The sequence below is a fragment of the Hemibagrus wyckioides genome, linkage group LG04 (genome assembly GCF_019097595.1).
Source record: "Hemibagrus wyckioides isolate EC202008001 linkage group LG04, SWU_Hwy_1.0, whole genome shotgun sequence".
Classification (NCBI taxonomy): Eukaryota; Metazoa; Chordata; class Actinopteri; order Siluriformes; family Bagridae; genus Hemibagrus; species Hemibagrus wyckioides.
The window spans coordinates 8368666-8395616 of record NC_080713.1 but is presented as its reverse complement, the minus strand read 5'-3'; the positions used below and the strand labels follow the sequence as shown (position 1 = coordinate 8395616).

Genomic DNA, 26951 nt, shown 5'->3' with positions numbered 1-26951 from the left:
TTTCAGCCCCTGTCATTGAACACAAGGAGTGCTCAAGTGTGTCAGAGGAAAAGTGCTCATGATTTGTGACTGTTATTTGAGTCCTACCATGCCATTATCTGTGAGAAGATTCAGTATCTCTTTATCAGATGTCTCCTGGTTAGTTTCAGCCATTTTCAGAATCTCAGAAACACCAGGGCAACGAAAACATTGTTGTGGACCCAAAAACACACTCTATGTAGACCTCTATTACTTAAGAACAAATCTGTAAGAGATAGTTTCCATTACCTGACATTATTTAAAACAAATAAAAGGGGGATTCACATACCTTTGGTTCATATAGTGAACCAATTCATAAACTATTTTGTTTAGATATTGTCCACTTATATTTTTATACAACTAAGATTACAATATAGAATTCATTTGTCTGTCAGAATGACTTGAATATCATATCTGTAACATAAACACATCTTAAAATCCTCTATTTCTACTCTGTTGTCCAATTCACCTTAATATTATCATTGATTTATTTAGAACAGGTCTAGGTAATGAGTGAAAATTCAGAGCTGAGGCCAGGGAGCAGACAAGCAGGCTAAAGTGACCGTTTATTATCTTCCATGAGTTGTCACACAGGTTCCACTATATTAAGACTGTTCCCATACCTTACAAAGAAGCTCTCTACATTGCATCAGCATCCAGTAAATTACAAAATGCTACTAATATCATATAAAACTGTTCATCATTTATGATTCCCCACACTTGCTTTGATCAAAAGCTGCAGATTTAGTATAGTACCTAGAATAACATAGGCTACAGCAAAGGCCTGAGCTTTTCATTAGAAAGCCCCAGAGTTATCCAACAACCTTCTAGATAGGCTTTAGTACTCAGGCACAGACTCAGTGTTTAAGCCTAGGCTGAAAACCTATTTGCTCAGTTAATTTCCCCATAAGCTAAAGGGAAAGATATGGAGGATCTATGAGAATAGAATGTTTTGGTGAATTATGATGTTGTTCAAAAAGTTTGTTGACGTTGGAGTGGCTGGTCGCTTTGTCCCATGATGCCCTCATGCCTTTATAACCTTCTGGCTCTTGCTTTCAGTTATGCCATCATAAGCAGGGGCCTTACTCAGAGTCTATACACAATGAATATCATCTTAAAGCACTACAGGGTAAGAGCAAACTTAATACTCTGGAGTTCTCTCTCTCTCTCTCTCTCTCTCTCTCTCTCTCGTTTTTTGCACAGAGATTTCTTTCTGGGTGTATAGACTCAAACTGGAAAGCTGCCACTGCTGTCATTTTGCGGAACTTCGAGGAGCTGGGCCTTGTCCTTGTTTTGGATGAGCCCTCAGAAAATGAATCTCACGAGACTGCCCTTTTTTTTTACCGTAACATGTTCAAAGTCTGCTCGCCTTTTAAGGTACACAGGGCTGAAACTGAGACCTCCTTACACTGGCTGCTGCAGGAACCACTGATCCTTGGGTTGCGAATGGACTTGTCACGTCATGGGACTTTCCCTGCTCTCACACAGGTACTACTCAAAGCACATGTAACCACACTCTGGGACATAGTACGACTAGCTGGACCTAATCCTTCAAACATCGAGTCAGTTGCCGAGGCAGTTAAAATTAAGTCGACCCGAGTAGTGGCCCAGCTACTGAGGAAATGGAAAGCCACCATCACTGGGGAGGACGTTATAAAGCTCTCAGAGGGACTCACGCACCCAAACAGTTAAGACCACTTTCCCGATGTCTTTTTAATGCCAAATTTTGAGGATTGTAAAGGAACATTTTTATGCTGTGATACAATGCCATTGTTTGGTTCAATGAGATCATCCAGGAAGGCAGTGTACAAATGTTGTGTTAAAGTTTTGAATAAGAACACTCTAAATGGCAAAATAGACACAACCTGGTGTACCGTCCTCCATTTAGGGGAGGACAGTAGGCCAGAGTGGGGAGCACTTTACAAGTCAGCATTACCAAAGAACATAGGGGATTTACAATGGAGAATTTTACATGGCGCTATCACCGTTAATGCTTTTATCACTGTTTGAAACCACAATGTTAGCCAGGATTGTCCTTTTTGTTTTCAAAGAGAGCCTATTTTATGCTTTTATGGACTGTCCCAGATTAATGCCTCTGTTTGTCACTTTGCGGACATTGTTTAAATGTTTTAACAAGACCTTCTCTGAGAACTTTTATTCTTGGTTTTAAATATGTCCGTAAGAAGCGTTTTAAATGTCAACTCTAGAAATTTCCTGCTTGGACAAGCAAAGATGGCGATATACACGACCAGTCAAAAGTTTGGACACACCTTTTAATTCAATGTTTTTTTGTTTAGGGATTTATTTTCTACATTCTAGAACAATACTGGAGATTTCAAAACTATGGACTTAAGTAATCCATATGTAATGACAACAAACAACAGTCCGTTGTTATTTTACGACACGAAGGTCAGGTGTTCTGGAATAGTTCTTGTAAGAACAGTATTGTCAAGTGCATTTGCAAAACCCATCAAGCACCATGATGAAACTGGCTCACATGAAGACCATCCCAGTAAAGCAAGACCAAAACTGACCTCTGCTGCAGAGGAGAAGTTCATTTAGAGTTACCCGCCTCAGAAATCACCAATTAACAGCACCTCAGATTAGAGCCGTTATGAAGGCTTTACAGAGCATCAGTAGCAGACATATCTCAATATCACCTGTTCAAAGGACATTATTGTGGATTTCGGCCGCCTTCAGCATTGTTTTACAATGTAGAAAGAAATAAACATCAGGAAAGACCATGGAATTAGAAGGTGTGTCCAAACTTTTGACTGGTAGTGTACATCAGCAGAAGAACCAAGATTGAACAGAACTTGGTGATCAATTTAACAACTTTTTTTCCCCAATTTTGTCAAGAATATTGATTGATTTTCGATATTTCAAGTCCACGGGTGATCTTGCCCATTTTAAGCAGGCATGGTGTCTAAAGGGAGTGTTATGTGATGGAGAGTTGGTGTTTGTAGATACTTTAATGTGATTATATAAATTCTGATTAGTGTCTGAACAATGTTTTTCCGGAAATTGTGTAATAAAGGTCTTTCAAAATTCTCTCTCTCTCTCTCTTTCTCTCTCTCTCTCTCTCTCTCTCTCCGTGGAGCTGCACATGTTACTCCTACTGTCTGATGACTACATCTGCTTGGACCCTCCCTGAACTGACAAGCACTTGCTGCTGGTGAGGATGGTCATGGATAGTACTAAAGTTTGCTGTGAGGTTGATGTGGACATACGTACTCTAAAGAGGAATGTGAATGTTGTCACTTGCTAAAAATATGTTTATTAATAAGTTTTGTTTATTTTACTTTACCTGGATATCAGCAATGACTCTGATGATTCTACTGATTAGAAGAAGATGTCTGTTTCATGTCAAAGTTTAAGAGAGTTTTGCTCACCTTGATTGTTGCTGTAGGCTTCATATGTTGTCAGAATTTAGGTGCTGTTTGTACCACTGGACATTCCTGTTCATGTCCATAATTTGTTGTACTCTGTTTATGAGCAAACCCAAGTCTTTAAAACACCTGAGTTGCTCTCAGTTTCTTGAGAAATCTGTTGAATGCTGACATTCTGCACCTGATTAAACATGCTGCTGATTTATTTCCCTAAGCTCTGACTCCATACTCATTTGCCATAGACAATTCCCCTCTTACATCATATAACAGTAAATGTAGTGTATGTGTAAAGATAAAGAGGAAGGAAGTCCTTTTTTATTTTTTTGCCTGACCACAAGCAAGGACATCTGCAGAATATCATTCAATATGACCGGTGTATTTTTTTGTACTTTGTTTATCTTCGCTTTGATGTTCTGCTCTTTCTGAAGTGTAAAAAAGAAGATACTTTTATCAGTCTTGTGACCTGACCTTACTACGTGTGTGTGTGTGTGTGTGTTGGGAGATAGGTGGTGGAGGTTAAGGAGTGTGAATGAAAGTATATTACTGTGGGAATTTCGTATTGGAATTTAAATAGACGGCATTGGGATATTTATTATTTGTTTTGCACGTGTCAACATTTTAAGGTTAATTAAACATTTGTTAAGTGTCAAGCCTTCTGCAATACAGTATGTCTGCAGTCACCATTGTGCTTCTTGATCCTGATATTTTTTTGGTAATACTTTTCAGCAAAATAGATGAACCTCGTTTTTAACCGCTGGATACTGATTTGCATAGAAATCATCTGCTAAATAAATAAGTAAGTAAGTAAGTAAGTAAGTAAGTAAATAAATAAATAAATGTAGCACATCTTGCAGTATTTACTCGGTCATATCATGTTCAGGTTTTAATTAAACTGTTGCGTTTTTTTGTTTGAAGAAGAATCCATCTTGTCCAGCTTATTGTGTTTGATGCTAGTCATGGGATCCATTATTTCAGCGTAGTGTTATTTATAGCCATGACACAGACATTCTCCCGGTTTCTTAATTTTCCTCAGGGATTTGAGCGCTTTTTAGATTGACGATCGAGTTAACAGGCAACCGAGTCCGTTAAGATGACCTCTGTATGACCCATGCTGAGAAGATGAGAGAGCCATTAACCGTCAATTGACCGATATATTTTATTAAGTCCAACTGGGGTCAGATTTGAGTTTAATTAAAGACAAATCACCAACAAAAATTCCATATTTTGAGCAAAATAAATGAAAGCGAATTAATTCAGGCATTAAAAAGGCCATTTGTTATTACTGTTTTGTTTAACAATTGTGGAACAATGATGAGAATATATAAAATTACCCATACATGATTGGCGTCGCTTTTTAAATTATACGCTGATGAGCTAATTTTTATAATTTGGTGATATGTGAAACGTATAAGTCTGTTGTTTTATTAAACCTTTAATTTTTTGTTTTCATTTTATAACAGTTTCAGCTGATAGTTTCCCTGCTCCTATTTTTTTTTTTAATACAATTATTTGTAGCCTAAATTTATGCTCCTTGAATTTGTTATACTTAGCTGCTTTTCCCAAATCCACAATGACTTTAATTTATTTACTGTAACACAGATCTTGCTTCATTTTATTACATTGAATCAAATCTTAATGATGAAACATTGGATTTGGAAATTGAAGATAAAACCGTGTAGGTTTGCGTCCTGAAAGATGTCCAGTGAATCATAGCTTTTCCGGAGTAAAAAAAAAATTCCCCACTGTCCTGCTGTTCGAAGCCAGATGATGCAACAAGTGGGGACTCAGCATTTCTGCACTCTCTCTGACACCACCATCCCCCTCTTCTTCAGCCCATGGAGAGTTGAGCTCAGGGTCAGAAGCACTCTTGCCCCCATGTTCCCATAGAAACATTTCAGATATCCAAGTCCTCATTCACACCTCTTTATATTGTAAAATTCACTGACGTACGAAATACCTCTTTTGAGTTGACAAATGAAAGCCAGTTTTCCTCAGTGATTAGCTTCTTAGAGTGGACCTAGCGTTCAAAAATGGGAAATGCACCCAGGTCTCACGATTTCCCACGTTCAGGTATCCCTATTAAAGAGGCCAGCGAGTGGAGGGCATATATATATATATATATATATATATATATATATATATATATATATATATATATCGTAGATCAGTGTAGTAAACATGTATTGCTGTTATTTAATGGCACTATAAGTCAGTAGTTTCTCAACATTGTTGCTGTGGGTGTGGCTAATTGAAAATGATGCTTATGGTTATGTCCAGACAATTCCCAGACTCAGCAGGTGAGGATGAGTTTAGCCGTTCCTGCTACAGAGAATTCCAGTGTCTCACAGATGGGATGTTTTACGGCGGTCTTGTCTCTGTGAGTGTGGACATGCTTGTAGTGTGTTCAAGGCATTTTTTTCCGCTCTTCTTTGCCAGAGACACTTTTAATGGCTTATTTCTTTTTTCCCCATAAAGCTGAATCACATCACTGACAAATGACATCTGGAGAAAGTTGCAGAAGTTGAAAAAAATGATTATTACAATTTAATTTAAAACAATAGCCTGGTTCTTAATGAAGGAAGAGCTCCTTTCTGTGAGTATATAAGTAACTAAAAATGGAAAAATCCCAATTACTGTAAATGGCAATGATTTGACCCAAAATGTAAACTATTTATTTATTTATTTATTTATTTATTTATTTATTCATTCTTTCTTTCAAAGCATTGATAGTGCTGGTGAGCATGCTCTATATTCTTATATAGAATTATACCAAAAATATTTTAATTACAGTTTCAGTACTCCAATGGTGCAATAGTAAGTATAAATCATCATTTAGGTTTAATCTCCAACTCATTTTGATGTTTGTAAAATATAAAAAATTAAAATTAGTCATGAAAGACAGGCGGTCTTCAACAGAAATAAGAAGTCGAAAAGAAGAAACTGTGAAAGTTACGGCTGTTGAAGTAGATTTTCAATATAATATATTCCATGTTTTTTTTTTTTTTTTGTATAATGTCCCATTTTTCTGTTGCTGTTAGTTTCATTCTTAGCTTGTATTCCCAAAACAGCAATAAAGCCTTTAAAGATCATCATAGGCATGGGCTCTATGGGCTTCAACGTCATATCATTTTACATTAATACAGCTTTAAAGATAATGCTTGATTGGTCTATAGATATCCTGCTACTATTTACTATTAATAATACTAATTACCTGTCATACAATCCTAATAAACACTATTTCATTTATTCTATAACCGAGTAGTAATAAACCACACCTCCCACCCCCACAGACACATTATTCATGACATTAGTCAGGTCACAGAAAGTGCTGTCTAGAGGAATGACTAAAGCTAATGAAGTGCTCATCATTTCTTCCTTAACTCCTCCTCCTCCTCCAGGCTTGTTTTACATCCGACTCACAGGAACAAGCTCCAGACACTGTTAGAAAAGATCGGGGTGACTCCTACCTCACCCACTCTCACTCCTCGAACCCTGTTCCATCTCATCAAGAAGAACCAACGCTCTGAAGTGCTCACTATGCTGGAGTTTGATTCCTAGTGCATCTCTGTGGACTTGAGCAGATCTTCAAACTTATTTGTAGGAAAACCTTTTTTTTGTGATTTTTGCCCTAGAGGAAGCATTTGCTGCGTCTTATATAAAGATTTTTGACAGGTTATAGAGTGAAGATTCTGCCCATTTACATTTGCTCTTAATTCTTAATTCTGACCGAGTCATTTGGGCTGATGGGATCGGACGTGCGAGATCTGACTCCCCTCATGCCCGCCGTACCCACTCTACCACCTCTTCCAGGGCCCAACAGCGGAGCTCCTCAGTGGGGTCCAATCGTCGACTTTCACCCTGGCTCTCCATACGGAGCTCTGCCCTCACACTCGTTCATCAAGCAGGAGCCCGGCTGGGGGTCAGTGGAGACCCACGATGACCCTCACTGCACCCTCGGTGCCTTCACTGTGCACTTTTCAGGGCAGTTCACCGGCGGCTGCAGGTACGGCGCATTCACTGAACCATCGTCCGGACAGAACAGGGGGTTCAGCAGCACTCCGTATCTGAGCGGCTGTGCTGAGAATCCTCCAATGTCTAGGAGTCAGAGTAAGTGAACTTCATTTATCCGCTTGCGTGAATTTTGCACATAGATGAAACATATGCCAGCTCCTTCAGAAAGCTTGTGCAGACCTCTGACAGGATACAGCACACGCTTCTGTGTCAGTAGTAAACAGTACTGTCAGTGTTTACTACTGAGTCGGTATTACACGCCGATCAAGTTGTTAAGGAGTTCATATTGTAAATCCTAGAGAAATGTAAAGGAACTAATCATGTGAGTCAACTGGCACTAAAAACAAGTTCAAGAAAGAGGAAATGGTTAGTCACTGTCCAGATTTCTGGAAGTTATAATTTTATGTCTTTTCTAAAAACCTGTATTATTTTAAATACACTGAAGGATCGAATACTGATTCTACATTCAGTACTTAATATTTTATCTTTGAAATCTGATGGCGATTACATTTATTGCTAATAAAAAATAACATTGCTTTCATTTATATGAATCCAGATGGAGAGTTAAGTAACACGGTGTAAGTGCAATATGTGAAATATCGCCGAAACAGTGAGATCTGGTTTCTTTAAGAGTAACAACACTGATAGATGATTTCTAGTTTCCCCCAAAGCATTACATGTTAGAAACCTGTTGGCTAAGCGAGCGTGCATGTCCATGATTTCACCGTGAACTTTCACTGACCTTTAATCACAGGCTAGAACTAAATCTCCTGAAAAGAGCCAGGGATTACAAAACATACATTCCTACTCCCTCACGTCTCTATATCTCTCCGGAACGACATTCTTCCTTTATGTCACAACATCACACGTGTAGTAAATACTGTCACTGAGCATTAATGATTAATATGCAGACTGAGATGTCAGGATCAAAACCCCTTAGGGAATGTTAATGATTTCTGTTTCATTTGCGATTTATTTGAAAACTACTCTGTGGATGGTCTATGAATGTGTACTGGAGTGAGAAATGTTTATTTCCTGGAACAGGAGCTACTATAATGAAGTAAACACGATGACATGAGTTGCTATAATGTAGAAAAAAACAAAAATGGATTTAATGAATGAGGAATAAAAATAGCGGGGCTTGATATTTTAAGAAGATAATCATTCACCTGATGGAGTGAAGCAACCTGACGTGAAGCGGATTTTCCTGTAACAGCAAGCTCCAAACATTTCGTTTTTAAAATATAAATAAAAATAGTTTAATACTTTTAATGTTATAACTTTCAATATAACAGCTATAAAAAATTGTTTCCCAATTAGCCTCTTTTTTGTTCTCTGTCTGTCTCTCTCTCTGTGTCTCTCTCTCTCTCTCTCTGTGTCTCTGTCTCTCTTTCTCTGTCTCTCTCTGTCTGCCTGTCTCTCTCTCTCTCTCTCACTCTCTCTCTCTCTCTGTCTCTCTCTAAATGTGTGTGTCTCTGTAGGTCCCTCTTGTCTCTCTCTCTCTCTCTCTCTCTCTCTCTCTCTCTCTCTCTGTGTGTGTCTCTGTCTCTCTCTGTCTCTCTCTGTCTGTCTGTCTCTCTCTCTCTCTCTGTGTCTCTGTCTGTCTCTCTCTCTCTCTGTGTGTGTGTGTCTCTGTCTCTCTCTCTGTCTCTCTCTCTCTCTCTCTCTGTGTCTCTGTCTGTCTTTCTCTCTCTCTCTCTCTCTCTCTCTCTAAATGTGTGTGTCTCTGTCTGTCTCTCTCTCTCTGTCTGTCTCTCTCTCTCTCTCCAAACACACCCACACCCACACCCACACACCGTATTAAACTGTGAAGGAACATCATTACCTCTAAGCATACTATTTCATCAATGTGAAAAAACTTCCCCTTTTCCTGAAAGAACTGTTTATATGATTCCTGTGTTAATAAGAATACTATAATATTGTATTAATATGAGAATAATAATTGTTTATGACCAACCAGGTTCAGGCCTTTAAAGTATAATATTCATTTGCATTGCTGTCCATGGATAATAAGCCTTAGGGTTTAAGAAAACACCTGCAATTTAGCATAAAGCAAGAGATAATGCACACAGGCTTGTGAAGTATACATATAACTTTATTTATGAAGCTCCAAAGCAGGGATTTAGAAGCCCTTAACTATCGCCCCCTGTGCAGCTTTAGAGCCTCAATAAAGACAAGACAAATACTTCTTCAAGAAATCTTGGTAGAAGGTGTGTAAGAGAATCTAGGGAAGAGCAATTCCATATCTACTCACGCTAGAGTGTGATGCCAAGTTGTGCATTTTGTGATGATGTACAAGATAAAACTATCTAAATTATTTTTGTTGTATGCAAGGAAAAGTTTGATGTTACAGGAAAATAATCAACGATGGTGTCATGTGATGCACGATGCCATATTTTACTCCTGTTATAACACAACTATAGCACTTTTTTTTATTTATTAAAGAATGAAATTTTATCCATTTATAGTTACACGGACCTGCAAAACAAATTAGTTCCTGTGACTTAAAAAAGCAGCTATAAGTCCTTTATAAACCTTTCTTTTCGAACCTGAAGAAATTTCCTGTGTCTAAAAACATAGTCATAGTCATAATGTAAATGAACAATCTTTACCTGACACTGGAGGCTCCTTCCAAATGGCTAAATTTCTTAAAAGAAAACCTTATATCATGAATTCCATGCTTTCTTTAACTCATTTTTGTGTAGCATCTGCCTCAGAAGCAGATAACATACAGTATTAGATCATGAATATTACTATTAATATTAATATATAAACCTATGCCTTGCAGTACATGTTGTTGCAGCAGATCGCACTGGAGTGTTGGAAAAAACAAATTTTCTGTTAAAATGGCAGCATATTAATATGAGTAGCATTGAATTTTCTGAGCTTTTTTACGTTCAAAATGAATTCACTGAGTCAACCCATGTCTTCTGAGCAAATGAGACTTACAGTTTTGCTGCTAACATTATCGTTGAGGCTCTAGCTCAAACTTAAAAACAAGTCTTGGCAGATTAGATATATTTAGTATGTTTCATTAGTCATTTTATTGTTTATTTTATGGTCGAGTCTAATTGGTGTTGACTCAGATACAGAAGGTGTTGACTCGCTTCCAATAACAGTAAGTGTAACAGTAGTTTCTGCTGCCAGGTCAATTTTAATGCTCCCATTGGAATACATGAGCTCTTAGAATCATTCATATTGTGTTTAATGATATATATTGTTTCTGTCATGGGACATTTTCTTGTAAGGAGTCTCCAGTGTCAAGTGGTTTGAGAGGAAAGTCTATAGACTTGTAGTGTTTTACTCCTGACTTGGTTCAATAAAGTGTTTCTATGAAGCTTTAGAAATGTAACAGAAGAGCTACTGAGATTATATGGGCTAACTCATTCTCTCTCACTTCTTCTAATACAGCAGATGTGGATGGAGCGCTCAGTTTTCCCCACACTCCTGTGCACCACTCTCCACCCTTCCCCTGCTCTCACCCTTTTAAACACGAGGATGCTTTTTCACAGTCCACCATGGGTAAGGACACCTGACACACACACACACACACACTGACACACACACACCAACATACACATAAACACAAACCCAAACAACAACACACGTACGTACACACACACACACACACACACACACACACCATCTCCCCCACACATAACCACCCACATACCCAAACCTTTACAGACCCAAACACACACACACAAACCTTTACAAACACACACACATCCAAACCATTAAAAACACAAACACACACATACTCTCTCTCTCTCTATCTCCTTCTCTCTCTCACACACACACACACACACCCACACACACAAACCCCAACACACAGCACCCCCCCACACACAAACACACACACACACAGTAACTTACAAATGAATCTGAATACCTTCAAGTTATAGAGACCAGCAGTCGATTGTTATGATCCAGACCATACTAATCATTAGCACAGAATCTTAACAAGGTAACAAAACCAATCCGCTCTGGTGGGTATCACCTTTCAGTGTAAATAGGTGATCAATCCTCCTCCTCACTGGAGAAACTGGAGCAGAGTGTAGTAAAGGCTAGAAGAATGTGTTATCTTGCCAGGGGACCCATTTTTTTACCCTCTTAGTGCTGGTAAATTTAAAGGACCTAATCCTCTTTTCAGTTCTTAGTGCTTGATACAGAAATCCATGTGAGTGCTTTATGGGCTTGGAGAGCATGAGGCCTGTTTGGATAAGTGGAGTGAGGAAAAGGCCACATTTCAATATCTACTCCCTGAAGAACAATCTGTTAGTTCTCCTGTACAGCACAAACAGGAAAATAGGAGTAGAAGATCTTGAAAGTACAAGAGTTTTTACTTTTTTAGTCTGAAAAGGGTCAGAGTCAGAAAACTAAACTGACACAACTTTCAGTGTGTACTAAATTTATCCAAGACAGACTTTTTATATTTGGTATCAGAAGTTTGTGTTTGTAGAATTCATCCAAGGAGCTAACATGCAATGGAGGTCACTCAAAATCTTGGTTAGTGCTTCTGACAAGAAGCTTGCCAATGCATTTAAAGTCAAAGGAGAACTATATTTTCATCTGCGTAGCTTCTATCTCTTCACAAGGATCCCAGCTTCAAAACCTGCAATAAAAGAGGAACAAATATACTGTATCACTAAAAGTCTGAAGAATATTAATTGATCTAAAATGGTCCAAAATGACACTTACACTATATTGCCATATGTTTTGAGACAACCCCCCAAATCATTGAATTCAGGGGTTGTTTTTCAGGGCTTGGGCTTGGCCCCTTAGTTATAGTGAAAAGAACTCTTAATGCTTCAGCAGACCAAGACATTTTGGGGATGACCCCTTCCTGTTCCAACATGACTGCACACCAGTGCACAAAGCACGGTCCATAAAGTCATGAATGAGAGAGTTTGGTGTGGAAGAACTTGACTGTCCCAACTTCAACCTGATAGAACACCTTTGAGATGATTTGGAGTGGAGACTGCGAGCCAGACCTTCTCGTCCAACATCAGTGCCTGACCTCACAAATGCGCTTCTAGAGGAATGGTCAAAAATTCCCATAAACACACTCCTAAACCTTGTGGAAAGCCTTCCCAGAAGCTGTTATAGCTGCAAAGGGCGGGTCAATTCCATATTACATTAATTTGCATGTAAAGGCAGACGACCCAAAACTTTTGGCAATATAGTGTATTAGTTATTAGCTATAATAGCGTCGTATCCTTAGCACAAAAATGACCAAAGCAACCTGAAGTTGTTTAGGGGAAAACTGTCTAAAAAATGTCCTCTAACAACAAATGTTTGGTGCGAATGGAAGCAGATTCATACTGTGGCTTATTTTAACATAGTCATATAGTAATGAAATTAACAGAATAGAAATAATGAAGGTCACTGCTGTTCTTTGTACTACAATGAGGAATGGTACATATGAAATTATTGCAAAAGTTTTTCTTTCTTTCTTTTTTGTAGATGAGCAGCAGTACCTGGCCCCGCCCCCTGTCTATGGTTGCCACACCCCCAGCGACAGCCAGACTCTACTTTTACGAAACGGCTACAACAGGTACAATAGCTGTCTACTTACTTCGACTTGCATTTAAAGCAATTTCATATCTTTAACTAATCGGACAGCATTTCCTGTGCTGATGGCAGATTCTTCCACTGCGTGGCCTGTAGAGAGCCATGCGGTCTGTGTAAAGGTTAAGAGCTACACAGCAGCACTCAGCAGGCCAAAATACACTCACTGTGATCTACAGTCCATTTCCTCGAAATTCCTCATCCCTGCCTGGCCATCCCCAGAGAGGAAAGTACTGGGGTAAATCAAAGGCTGAGGACAGAAGTAGAGGCCTAGAAAGGGAAATTTTTTGGACATGATGAGTGAAGGGAACATGGCACAAGAATAGTGGAGGACTCATTGATATGCCAGGACAACAAATTGGAGGGCATACTGGAAGTGCAATAAAGTCTTTTATAAGTATTTACCCCCCTTTCTAAAACTTTTTAAAATTGTTTAACTTAAATAGAAATAAATGTAAACAAACAGCATCATGCAAAGTGTGGGACAAAAATATCCCAAACACCGTTTAGTCCAATAATATAATCCCAATTAAATCCATTTCAGTTCCAGGTTGTGGAACCATTCAAGGGGGTGAATACTTATGCAAAACAAGATGAGATAATTTAGAGAAGAGTGTGCATTCTTGGAATAGTGTTCTCATGTTGTTTGGAGAGAAGGGAGATTGTGGAGAACCCAAAATATCAGAACTAGAGTTGATAAGACTCGATGACGCCTCCTCGCCTTCCGGTAATACTGCTGCGTGTTCAGCCAATTCCCCCGAAGAACTTTGCTATGAGAAAACCATGATCCAAATGGGCTAAAGCAGAGGTTTCAACTCTTACTCATCCCCACAAGTACGAAAAGAAGAACACATCAACTCAGCATGATAGAAAAACAATTATCACTAACATAAGAAACATCAGTATTACTGCTGACTGCTACAGCTGGGAAGAACGTTTAACATCAAGGTCAGTGGTTAATAATAATAATACAGCAGTTTAAATATAGCAAGTTTCTGAAAAACAAACTGATAAGGGTGTGAAAATTTCAATAACACATACAAATTGAGCTTTGCTCTTCATTTTTAGTTTGTGGGTAAAGCCACAGTTACAAAACAGCGATAGACGAAACTACGGTGGTTATTTGGTGGATACAAATCCCTGAACAATCATTTTCAACTACTCAGCTGTAAGCTTGGCTTGTGTCCTGTAGAATATACAGAAAGATGATTGATTAGATTCTGACGCTTTGTTAAAAAATAAATCTTGAACTGTTGGACGTCGTTTTGTTTTAGGGTTAAAGTGAAACATTACAGCCGTTCCCTCGCGCTCTACAACTTCATTAGCTACTCGAGCACACACACTAAGCGCTTCATGCTGGTTAATTCAGCCGCTTTCCCTCTCATTGCCTCCCTGCTTGTCAGCACTTTCATGACGTTACATGATTACAACACTGTACCAGGCACGCTGACTCTCCAGACCTTGGCAGTTCTGCTGTCATTGATCAGATATGAGAGTGAGAGTGCCTCACTGCTCCTGAGGACGTTAATCTTCTGAGAACGTTAATCAGCTAACGTAGAACTTTTTCCACTGTATGACAGTAGATCAGACCAAGAACATTCAACCTACATGTAACAACATATAGCAGATACAGCACAGTAGATACGTATAAAAGGTACTAGTTAAGAAATCCTAGTTGTTTGGGTGACTTATTATTTTTTTTGGCTAGCATGTAGTTTACAAAGAGAAACTTGCTAAAAAATTGTTACTGCCCCCATTGAAATTACTATAATGAATATTCACAGAATTTGCACTGCACTTAAATATTTAAGTAAACTAAACGATATGATTGTTATAATGAATGTTATGATTTATATTTAAGAATCTATAGCAACTTACTATATATATATAGATTGATCTATTTAAACTAGCAGGTTTCAGTTAGTACTATTCAAGACCGAAGATCGGATTAACTTCATTTAAGTTGCTTGATTAAAGCGACTGTCCTGTTAATGGATGTAAATATTAAACATTACTAGTAGCAGATAGACTCGATCATTTGTCCATGTTTTCATGCTACTAACTATACACACCCACACACACCCACACACACACCCACACACACACCAGGTAGTGTTTCTACATAAAACCTTAATACAGACCAAACCTCATTTACTAAATATACATATTGATCATTTATGATAGCTAGTACACATTATTGTTTCTATAGTAACAATTCATTTGCAATGACTGTGGACAGTATACATACTCTAAGGCAAGTAATAAATGGATCTTGAATCTAAATGGAAAAACATGTTATTTTAATATAGAAAGCTTAGTCATTGATACAATTTCTTTAATGAGACTTTTATTTTATAAAGAAGAGTCGGAAAGTTTTTCGGGTCTGTCTTCAAGATAAAAGACTTTTTGCCTTCCTCAGCAACATGAGTTTGTTTATTTATTTATTTATTTATTTATTTATTTATTTATTTATTTTTAAAGAAATTGCTTATGATTGTTGTAATATACATGAAGTACTTGTGGTCATTCCAGAGCATTAAATGTACCTATAAATTTATTTATATCTATAATTTATAATTACCTATAAATTATAGTACCTATAATTAATTGATTAAAAAAAATGGTAATCACAGGCAAATTGCTTATTGTGTTAATAAATATCACATAACAGCTTGACCTGTCATATATTCATGTTTAAAGCTAGGAATTGCAATTTCAGGGTCTTTTTTTGCGACTTGACAAAGTCCCAACCTTCATAATCACCAACCAGTCTTTTCTCTTTGTTTTTACACTATGGTTTTTATTTCTTATCTGGCAGTGATAATCTGTACCAAATGGCGGAATGTATGACCTGGAACCCGGTCAACAATCTGGCCTCCACCATCAAGAGGTACGACATTTCTCAGCTCACTTCACACTATTATTCATAGCATGTGTTTTTCTTTAAAAAAAAAAAAAAAAATCTTTTTTTTTTTCCACCCAAAGTTTCCTTTTGAACTGTAAGTCAGGGGCATTGTTTATGTAGGAAGTGGTGCAATGAGTATAAAAGGGAGATCTTCAATCCCTCTGACCTGGCTTGAGATGAGTCATTCCGGCAAAAGATAGCCTCTACTCCGGGTTATCATCAAAGAGCCGGACTCACTTTCCTATCAGCACTCGGCTGCAGGGATCCACGTAGTGCTGAAAAGAGCGCTGACAAAATCAACACGCGGAATTAGAAGGAAGTTTACTAAGATGAAGTGATTCATTCGAGTTTAATATGAATGCTGTTGTGACCTGATGGCTCAGCTTTAGTCATTCATGACTTTTCATATCAGTTTCAGGGTAAAGGTACTGACCTTTTTTTGTAGATGAGGGAAAAAAATGATAGATGAATATCATTTAGTAAGAAGTAAAAAGTAACTAGGCATGCTCTGATAGGAAAACAAGCCAGGATGACACATAAGTTGACTATTTTTCATTATCTGTATTTTATTCCTCTTATACCACAGCAACACCAAGTTAAAAAAAAAGCTAGTTTTCTGTCCTAAAATGTAGGGATGTGGTAGTTTCGTGGTGAAGGTGTTGGCCTCCTCATTAGAAGGATGTGGGTTCAACTCCCACGCCTATCAAGCTGCCCCTGAGCAAGGCCCTTAACCCTCAGTTGTATGAAATATGAGATAAGTTGCTCTGGATAAGGGCGTCTACCAAATCCCAGAAATGTAAAAACATTTAATGTAGAGAAAAACTGCTGATACTGGAGACTCCTTCATCTGTGTAATTCCTTTTTAAAAATGTTTGTATGAGGTTTCTGTGTACAATATCATATCAGAATGAGCGTTGTGATGGAGTATGAGCCATTGTTACTTTACATTTTGCTGAAAGTTGCAGGTATGAGTCTTTTTATGGTTGTCAGAATTCAGCCACAGTGCCATCTGAAAAGTTAGCAGTCATAGCAATTCAAATCAATCCACTTTATAAAACATAGTCATTTTGTGTTAGCCAATTGTCTTCCTAATTAAATAAGAAGTCTGGAGGTCTTGCGCGTCCTCCCTTCCTGAGAGCGCAGACTCTCTTTTTAGCCTGTTGTTGTGGGAGACACTTCCTGTGAAAGGTTTCAGTTATAGAACACTGACCTTGACCGTAGACTCGGAAAAGACACAAAGGAAAGACAGACACAAGGAACACAAAGATAGCGGGTCTGGCTATGTGTGTGTGGGAAGGGGAAGCAATAAGATGTGGGTCAGAGAACAGAGAGTGAAGAAAGTCTTGCCAGGCTTGGGTTTTCACTGTCCGGTGTCCCAGATAAAAAGGGTGTGTGATTTAGAGTGTGTTTTAGAGGAGCTGCCATCCTGCTTTACTTCTCGACAAACAGAATGAAATCAATGCTTAACTTGCACTGGTGAAAGGGAGGTGGAGACAGAAAAGGGTCATGCTTTTGCTCAGTCAACCAGTTCAGAGAAGATAAAGCATTTTGACGCGGGTGCGGTGGAATGCGGCGTGATGGGCGAGGGTGGGTTTGGGGTGTGACTACACCAGTGTGTGTATGATGCAAGGCAGAATATTTATGCTCATCCAGATACTCACCATGTCCCCACTCCCTCTCTTTGCCACGAGCACTGAGGTGTACTGAAAGATGGATAGATATACTGAGGGATGGCTGGCTTACTGTTAGCTGATAGTGTAGCCTGAGACGGTAAGCTTACAGGACAAAGAAGGCTTTATGGAGCCTTCACAGTTCATCAGGTGCTACCCACACATCCTGACCCTGAACTTTATCAGTGCTATGCACATTCACACAGTCAAACGGTGTTCATCAGAACACACACACACACACATACTAGCCAGTGTTTTCTGGAGGAAATATGATTATTTGGTGTTCAGTTCAGTAATTATTCAGAAAGCATTCTTTCTTTGCTTTTCATAATCCCGGTGTCAGTAGCTGAAACGTGTTAGCAGGGCTGATAAGAGATTAATCTACATTTGGCAAACACCCTTATCCAGAGAAACGTACATTTTATTACATTTTTATACAACGGAGTGTCTTGCTCAAGGGTCCAGCAATGGCAGCTTGGTGGATCTGGGATTTGAATTCACAACCTTCTGATCAGTAAATCAACACCTTACTCACTAAGCCCATTAACAAGGAGCAACAAAGAAAACTGATACATCAATAATAGTGTAAACTAATAATAGTATAAGTTCTTGTTGTTATTCTTTCTGCTGCTTCCATTGCTGAGGCCCGGGTTTGATCCCCAGGCAGGGAGCCGTCTCAGCCACTGAAGAGTTAACTCTCAGTGCCGGTCCCAAGCCTGGATAAAATAGGAGGGTTGCATCAGGAAGGGCATCCGGCTTAAAACCTGTGCCAAATCAAAACATGCGGACCAAAAATAGTATGAGATAAATAGAAAAAATAAAAATGATAGCAAAATAAAATCCATCAATCCATCAAGAATTGAATCAGTTTGTCGGATATTTTCTGTTTTCTCCACTTCAGACATGAATACAAAATGGAATTATTAAATATATACCATATCCACAGTATAGTTTTAAGATACTACACAATATGGCCAAACGTTTTGGGATGTCTGCCTTTACATGCACATGAATGTAATATGGAGTTGACCCGCCCTTAACAGCTTCTTAAGGTTTAAGAAAGTGTTTATGGGAATTTTTGACTAATCGTCAAGATGTGCATTTGTGAGGTCAGGCACTGATGTTGGACGAAAAGGCCTGGCTCACAGTCTCCTCTCTAATTCATCCCAAATGTGTTCTATCAGGTTCAGGTCAGGACTCTGTGAAGTTCCTCCACACCAAACTCCCTCATCCATGTCTTTATGGACCTTGCTTTGTGCACTGGTGTACAGTCATGTTGGAACAGGAAGGGATCATCCCCAAACTGTTCCCACAAAGTTGGGAGCATGAAATCGTCCAAAAATGTCTTGGTATGCTGAAGCATTAAGAGTTCCTTTCACTGGAACTAAGGGGCCGAGCCTAACCCCTGAAAAACATCACCTGAATTCAATGATTTGGAGGGGTGTCCCAAAACTTTTGGCAATATAGTGTATGTGTAGTAAGGTCTGGGAAAAGTCTGTGAAGTAGATCTGCCCTACCGACTTTAGTAACACACCGTGCTGTGGTTTTAAGAAAGAAGTTGAATCACGATTAATAAACTCGCACCCCCCTCTGCTGATGTGTTGCAGTCCGACTACGGGTATAGAGAGCGAGCCCCAAGCAGCTGTTGCTCCTGTGATGTACAGCGCTCAGTACCACATACACACACACGGCGTCTTCCGAGGAATTCAGGTGAGTGCACATAAAATATACATTCTCACACCCACCGTTAAACAGGTTCAACTAAAGGTCACACACTCTCCCTTACAAATAACCCCCTACTCCCCCATAACCCCCACCTCCCCCATACCCTCCAGCTGTAGCAGAGATTGTGAGGCCAAGGCCAGGTCGCTGTGCGTGTTTGATTAGTCAGGCCTGACCCGTGATATGACGTTGTGTGAATCAGTGCCTCTGTCCTGCAGGAGACAAAAAGTATTAACTGGATCCAAACTAGTGATGGATCATTTTACTGACTCTTTGAGATCTTTGAATCTCGTTCTACAAAATGAACGAATCATTTTTCCCAGTCATTCCGTTCATTTCAGCAGAATATAATTACCGAGCTCTGTCTTAATAGCCAATTACCTTGACACATCTACTTGCACAAATGTTGATCACATTTAGAATAAATACAAAAAATCAACCAAGGCCAAAACGAGACTGACGGGAACAAGATCAGAACTTTTCAGAAAGTATTCATTGCACATGTCTTTTGATAATTTCATGATACTTACCTAAATGTTACACGACATCACATTAGTATTATTGACTGTAAGAGATCCAGGAAGTGGATACGTGATGGATGAACGAATGAGTCGGGCCTGAAGACTCGGGTTTTAACTAATCATTTCGTTTCTGCCACACGCTGCATAGCCGAAGCCTGTGAGGCTGTCATGTGATGAACGAACGACTCGGGAGCTGAACTAATCATGTTTCTTGTACAGAACTTACAGGATGTTGCACATGCACGGTCAATACAAAATGAACGAATCGCTCTCTGAGACAACTCGTTGTTCCCGAGTCATTTTAAGGATTCGTTCAAAATAAATGACACATCACTAATACCAACACAGTCTTGGCAGTGCAGTGAAGGTGTGTAGAACAGTAGATACTGCTTTCTCTGGCTCCATTTCTGTACTTAAACATTTTAGCTTAGAAAAAAGTCTCACAGAATTGACGTTTCCAGCTTTCTAAAGCTTTCAAAAAACGTTTCTAAAGCTTTCTTCTCACTTTGTGTCTCTGTTAAAAGCTTGGACATGTTCACAACTAAATTCTCTGACAGACAAAACAGACATGTTTCAGGAAAAATATGACCCCATCCACACCATCCTTTCGTTTATTTCTTTAATACACGTTATATCTGTATTTTTTTCAAATCTAAATTAAATGCTTGTTGAACCATAAACCCTATAGAATTCCATTCAAATCACAGACACGATTTTGAAAGGCGCAATTGTGAGTTTTATTCATTTCTTACTAGTACAAGTAATGTGGGAAATAATGTCGAAAGTTTAATCAGTTGTCTAAGAAACGCCTTCAGTGCCCTTTCACAGCTTCATAAATCATTACATAGAGAAGATACATGTTTATAGAGCTGCAACTTAAGTAAGAGCAACCTTTTTGAAGCAGCTGTATGTTCATGTGAGATTGATGACAGTCCTTGCTAATTGGCACTCTAGCTAGCATGCTAACTCTGGTTGAACCAGCACAGGTTTTGAAGTTGGAGATTTGTATATAACAGGATGGTCAGTAAGCTTTTTTTTTAAAAAAAAAAATTCCATTCTTAAAATAAACTCTGATTCCATTGAACCGTTAAAAAGATCAATTCTTCACACAGATGTTACTTTTCAAAATCAACTTCAGAGGCTTTGACCGCTGATGATCTTTGTTACACACACCGAGTTGCCAGTTTGTTAGTAAAATGTGTGTCTTTGTGTGTTGACATGTTTTTGCCCTGTGGCCTGTCTCCTCTCCCTCCTCCAGGATGTGAGGCGAGTACCGGGGATCACCCCCTCCGTCGTGAGGTCGGGCGAGTCCAGTGAGAAACGCCCGTTCATGTGCTCGTACCCTGGCTGCAGCAAGAGATACTTTAAACTCTCACACCTGCAGATGCACGGGAGGAAACACACAGGTAAGAGACAGTCACGTCCACACATGACGGATGACCACAACATAAGATAATTGGATGGATTGCTGTTCTAAAGCAGCTTATTAACTACTGTACAACAGCTATACGGAGTGAAAAATTTAGAAATAGCCTTTATTTGTCACATATACATTACAGCACAGTGAAATCCTTTCTTCACATATCCCATCCTTGGAGGTTGGGGTCAGAGCACAGGGTCAGCCATGATACAGCACTCCTAGAGAAGAGAGGGTTAAGGGCCTTGCTCAAGGGCCCAACAGTGGCAACTTAGTGGGGCTGGGGCTTGAACCCCCGATCTTCCGGTCAATGACCGAGAGCCTTAACCACTTGAGCCACCACCGCCACAGTGTATTCATATTCTATGCATCATATGATCATAATGTCAGAATACGGTTCAAGCCTCAGCACCTCCACTGTTGAGCCTTTGCACAAGACCCTTAATTCTTTCTGCTACAGGGCTCTGTATCATTGCTGACACTGTACTCTGACTACTTTATAAACTCTGACTAACTTCCTAAGCTAGGATATGCAAAGAAAACTATTTTACTGTGTTCTAATATGCTCTCTCTCTATATATAATATGGACCAAAGGAACTCTTAATACTTCAGCATACCAAGACATTTTGGACAATTTCATGCTCCCAACTTTGTGGGAACAGTTTGGGGATGACCCCTTCCTGTTCCAACATGACTACACACCAGTGTACAAAGCAAGATCCATAAAGACATGGACTGGTGTGGAGGAACTTGACTGGCTTGCACAGTCCCTGATAGAACACCTTTGGGACCTAATTCATCTCGAAGGTGTTCTATCAGGTTGAGGTGCAGGACAGTCAAGTTCCTCCACACCAAACTCACTCATCCATGTCTTTATGGACCTTGCTTTGTGCTTTGCACTGGTACACAGTCATGTTGGAACAGGAAGGGGTCATCCCCAGATTGACCAAATGAAATTGTCCAAAATGTCTTGGTATGCTGAAGAGTGGCAATATAGTGAAGAAATATAATCTCTAAATGCTTTAAAAAAAATCATCAACAACAACAACAACAAAAAAACAAGCAAATCAAATCCGAATCAATTTACATGATATTATTCTAAATAAAAAGTATGTAGAATGTGCTTAAGTGACAAACGTTCCTAACTTTAAGGATTACACAATTCCTGTAATATACAGTGATTTTTTAACATTTTTTTTTTTAATGCTTTCTCAAACTCTTAAGAGAAATAACATGCGCATTCTCGAGTGAGTGCTAATTCATTTTTTGACATGTTTATCCAAACAGTTCCTTGTTTTAAGACAAATCCATAAAACAAGCTGGCAAAGCTAAAAATATGATCCTCCAGTCCGAATCCAGTTTCTCAGAACTGCTCATGACTCAATGAATCAGACAGGAGAGTTTCCTAATCATGCAGTGTGAATGCAGCAGATGTGTATACACACACACACACGCACACACACATGCACACGCACATGCACACACACACACATTCAGGAACTAGAGCTGCTGTTGTAACCATGGTGACATAACTGAACTATCTCTCACCCAGTTATTTAGTCACTGCTAGTGTGTGTGTGTGTGTGTGTGTTAAATAGTAGCACTAAGCATTAGCTGTTGCATGAACAGTTGTTCACTCCTACTTATGGGAAAGTGCATTAAATTCCTGATTTTGAACATGTAAATTTCTCAATAAAATACTGATGGCTCAGTAACTGTCTGACTCCCATCATCTCTCAATTAATCACAGCTAGCTAGCTGAACACACCCATCATGTCCACGCACAAATCCTATCATTATCTAACTAGATTTTGGACCTTGGCTAATCCCAGCTGGCTAGCGTTGTTTGGATATATTAACTGTAATTAGTTAGCTAATGCTCTTAGATATGTTCTCTAGCTATTGCCAGCTAGCCAGCTTATTTTTGTTCAGATATATTCTCTAATCTAAAATGACTTTTTCTAGCTAATTCCATCTTGCTAGCTAGTCCTTTTATTTGAACTTTCTTGGGTATGTTTTCTAGCTAATTCCACCTTGCTAGCTAGCATCATTTTATTTGAACTAACTTTCTTGGGTACATTATCTACCTAATACCAGCTAGCTAACTATTCTCTAGCTAGCTAGATTTAATTAGAAATATTGCCATATGTTCTTTACCTAATGTCAGCTAGCTAGCTAGTCTTGTTCAAGTATATTGTAAGTTGTTTATAGCTAGCTCATTTTCTTTGGTACGTTCTTGAGCAAATGCCAGCTGGCTAACTTAGTTTTGTTTGGGTAATGTTGCTTAACATTAACTATATAATAACCAGCTATCGAGCTTTGCTTGGATATGCTTTCTAGCTAGGTTCAGCTAGCTAGCTTTGTTTGGGTATATTAACTCATTTTTATCTAATGTTGGCTACCTCTTCTTGCTAATAGCCATCATCGAGCTATGTTTTAGCTAACTTTCCTGGCTGTGCTTTGTAGTAAATGCTATCTTGCTTCGGATTGAGAACTTCCTTGACATTCTGAGGAGTAAACATTTACAGCTAGCTAGCTAAACCACGTGTGGTGATGTTTGTGGTGTACTTTAATGCTACATGCTTCAGCTTCAGTTCTGCCCCCATGTGGAAGTTATGTGCTAAACCCAGCGGTATTCTCAGTATTTTTCAATTCAATTTAATTTGTATAGCGCTTTTAACAATGGACATTGTCTCAAACAGATTTATAGAAATATAGAAGCATAGAATAAAAATGATAAAGTTTATTTTGTGTTGTAATGATTCCTGTATTTTCATTGTGTGTTCAGGGGAGAAACCGTATCAGTGCGACTTCACAGACTGTGGACGCAGATTCTCCAGATCAGACCAGTTAAAGAGACACCAGCGCAGACACACAGGTCAGACGCCGACCCTCTCTCTACTCACACTCCTACTACTCATCCTCCCTTTTCCCTCCATTTCTTCAGTGGTTTATTATATGTTGTTCAGATCTAAGCATATCCTTCCCAGACATAGACATTTACATGCACTAACTGTTCGCTGATCTTCAGAGATTTTCCTTATTCTTACCCGGATCTGTAAATTGTTATCAAGGTATTCAAACCCGTTTTCGCATAAATTTTGGGGCTAATGAACGATCTTGACTGAATTAGCAATTACTGGGAAGCTTTAAGCGTGAAGGAAAGATTGAACTAAAATGTTGTTAGTGTCTGATCTACTGCTATGGATCACTGTGGGTTTCGACTAAATTTTTTTCCCCATGTTGCTGAAATTTAAGAATATTTTTATTAACCAAAATTCTGCTCATGTTGATCCTGATTTTATAGAATCTTTATAAACCGGAGACTAAATGAGAACTAGTGAAACGTCAAATATCCAGTTTGTAGGTGTTCATGCTGAACTCCTGCTATTTGAATTCATGAATATTTATATATCTTTTAGTATATTACTATATTAATATATACATTTATACACATTATATGATATTGTAGAAACAATATTAAAAAAATTATATTTTTTATTAAGGAAAATTCCCTATTTTCCCATTATTTTGTATGTCTAGAAAAACAAAAACAAAAAATTAACACAAACCATTTAACTGCCTCCTGGTGGTCCAGTGGCAGGATCCAGCGCTCTCATTGCCATGGAGCTAACCCAGCCACTGAAGAGTTAACTCTCAGTGCCGGTCCCAAGCCCGGATTTAATGTGAGGGTTGCGCCAGGAAGCGCATCCGGCGTGGCATCTGTGCCAAAACAAGACATGCGGACTAAATGATCTGTTGTGGCGACCCCAAGCAGGGAGCAGCCGAAAGAACAACATAAACCATGTCACCAGTTTTAATTTCCTTTGCTGTCAAGATATTTAGAAATTTGTTAGACCTATAAAGTTAAAGATAGCACACGGTGGCCAAGGTCGATTTCGATGTTCTTGCGCCTCAAGGTACTCCTCCCCGTCTAAAGACACACACTGTAGTCAGATTGGCATGTATCCTGCAAAGGTACAATGCTTGGTACCCTGTGCCCAGATTCCTTTGGGATAGACTGCAGTGACCTTCCCTGTGACCTTGTGTAGAATAAATACTACAGAAAATGGATGGATGGATGGATGGATAAAAGGAAGGATGATAAATAAAATAACACTAATACATATTATGAACATGGCTTCAGAACTGGTATTTTCTGCTGCCTTGTTCTCTCTCAAGCTTCTCTTTTCCTCTCTCTTTAGGAGTAAAACCCTTTCAGTGTGAGACGTGTCAGAGAAAGTTCTCACGCTCCGACCACCTCAAGACTCACACTCGGACTCATACAGGTAAAACAAGTGCGTAATCCCCTTTTTGTCTTCATACACTTCAAATTCATTAGCAACAAGTCTTACATAGCTTAGTACTAATCTGTTTTTAAATGAATCGGACTGTTTTTATTCCGGATTCAGGTGAGAAACCGTTCACCTGTCGCTGGCCGAGCTGTCAGAAGAAGTTCGCTCGGTCAGACGAGCTGGTCAGACATCACAGCATGCACGAGAGGAACGTCACTAAACTGCAGGCAGCTCTCTGATCTCCCCCCAAAACCCTTACACATATAATCATTAACTAAAACAGACACGTTGTACAGAGTGATGACGGCAGTGCTCATGACTGAACACCCAATTATTAACCTCATTAAACTGCTCTGGAATATACAAGGCCAGAAACAAAGTAAAAAAAAAAAAAAAAAAACTATAGCTATAAACAAAAGGCTTTAAAGGCCTGTTTTAGATTATCTCATGCTGTAAATAACATATGATTGCTTAGAATCAGAGAGTCTCTAACACGGACAGACTGGTTCACTTCAAATCATGTTGTTATTTCTGATTTTACCAACATGCTCATTTTTATAAGATGGACTGTTATATTTCTTTGTATATACTGGATATCAAACCGGCAGTTTGACTATCCATATTTTGTATTAAAAGCTTCTATACAAACTTTGACTATCCATTGTGCACCTTTATGTCACGTAATCATATCAGCAGTCTTTACTAGAAAAGCAGTTAAGACACATTTGATGGATTTCTGAATAAACACTATATAAAGTAAACAATATGAGGAATCTTGAAATAGAAGTTAAGATTATAAAACATAATGCCAGATCTGAGAGCCCTTGCATATCGCTACACTATACTAGCAAAAGTATTGGGACACTCCCCTGAATGATTGGATTCAGGTGTTGTGTTTGGCTCCTTAGGTTCCAGTGAAAGGAACTCTTAATGCTTCAGCATACCAAGACATTTTGGACAATTTCATTTGGGGATGCCCCCTTCCTGTTCCAACATGACTGCACAACAGTGCACAGAGCAAGGTCCATAAAGACATGGATGAGTGAGTTTGGTGTGGAGGAACTTGACTGTCCTGAGTCCTGACCTCAACCTGATAGAACACATTTGGGATGAATTAGAGTGGAGACTGTGAACCAGGCCAAGACTAAGATGTCTGCCTTTACATGCACATGAACGTAATATGGCGTTATCCCGCCCTTTGCAGCTGTAACAACTTCAACTCTTCTGGGAAGACTTTCCACAAGGTTTAGGAGTGTGTTTATGGGAATAAGAAGCACATTTGTGAGGTCAGGCACTGATGAATTCAACACTGAATTCAATGATTTGGAGGTGTCTCACAAAACCTTTGGCAATATAGTGTATGGTAACTATTTAGCTTCCTGGTGTGAAAGCAGTGCTTTATGTTCAAGTAAATTCTTATCTTTAACAGTT

At 38.9% G+C, this 26951-nt stretch overlaps 1 protein-coding gene across 3 annotated transcripts; it reads left to right on the top strand.

Moving 5' to 3' along the window:
- Positions 1 to 6824: 6824 nt before the first annotated feature.
- Positions 6825 to 26168, top strand: wt1b (WT1 transcription factor b). Of its 3 annotated transcripts, none has more exons than XM_058388531.1 (9): positions 6825 to 7514; positions 10833 to 10940; positions 12885 to 12975; positions 15808 to 15879; positions 19172 to 19274; positions 21066 to 21213; positions 24014 to 24103; positions 25431 to 25523; positions 25638 to 26168. In XM_058388531.1, the coding sequence occupies exons 1-9, from the start codon at positions 7151 to 7153 to the stop codon at positions 25757 to 25759; spliced, it is 1191 nt and encodes a 396-aa protein (XP_058244514.1). In that variant the 5' UTR covers positions 6825 to 7150; the 3' UTR covers positions 25760 to 26168. The 3 variants fall into 3 exon arrangements, with proteins under 3 accessions (XP_058244514.1, XP_058244515.1, XP_058244513.1); XM_058388532.1 differs by having other exon boundaries at positions 10830 to 10940; positions 25431 to 25514; XM_058388530.1 differs by having other exon boundaries at positions 6826 to 7514; positions 10830 to 10940.
- Positions 26169 to 26951: the final 783 nt, after the last annotated feature.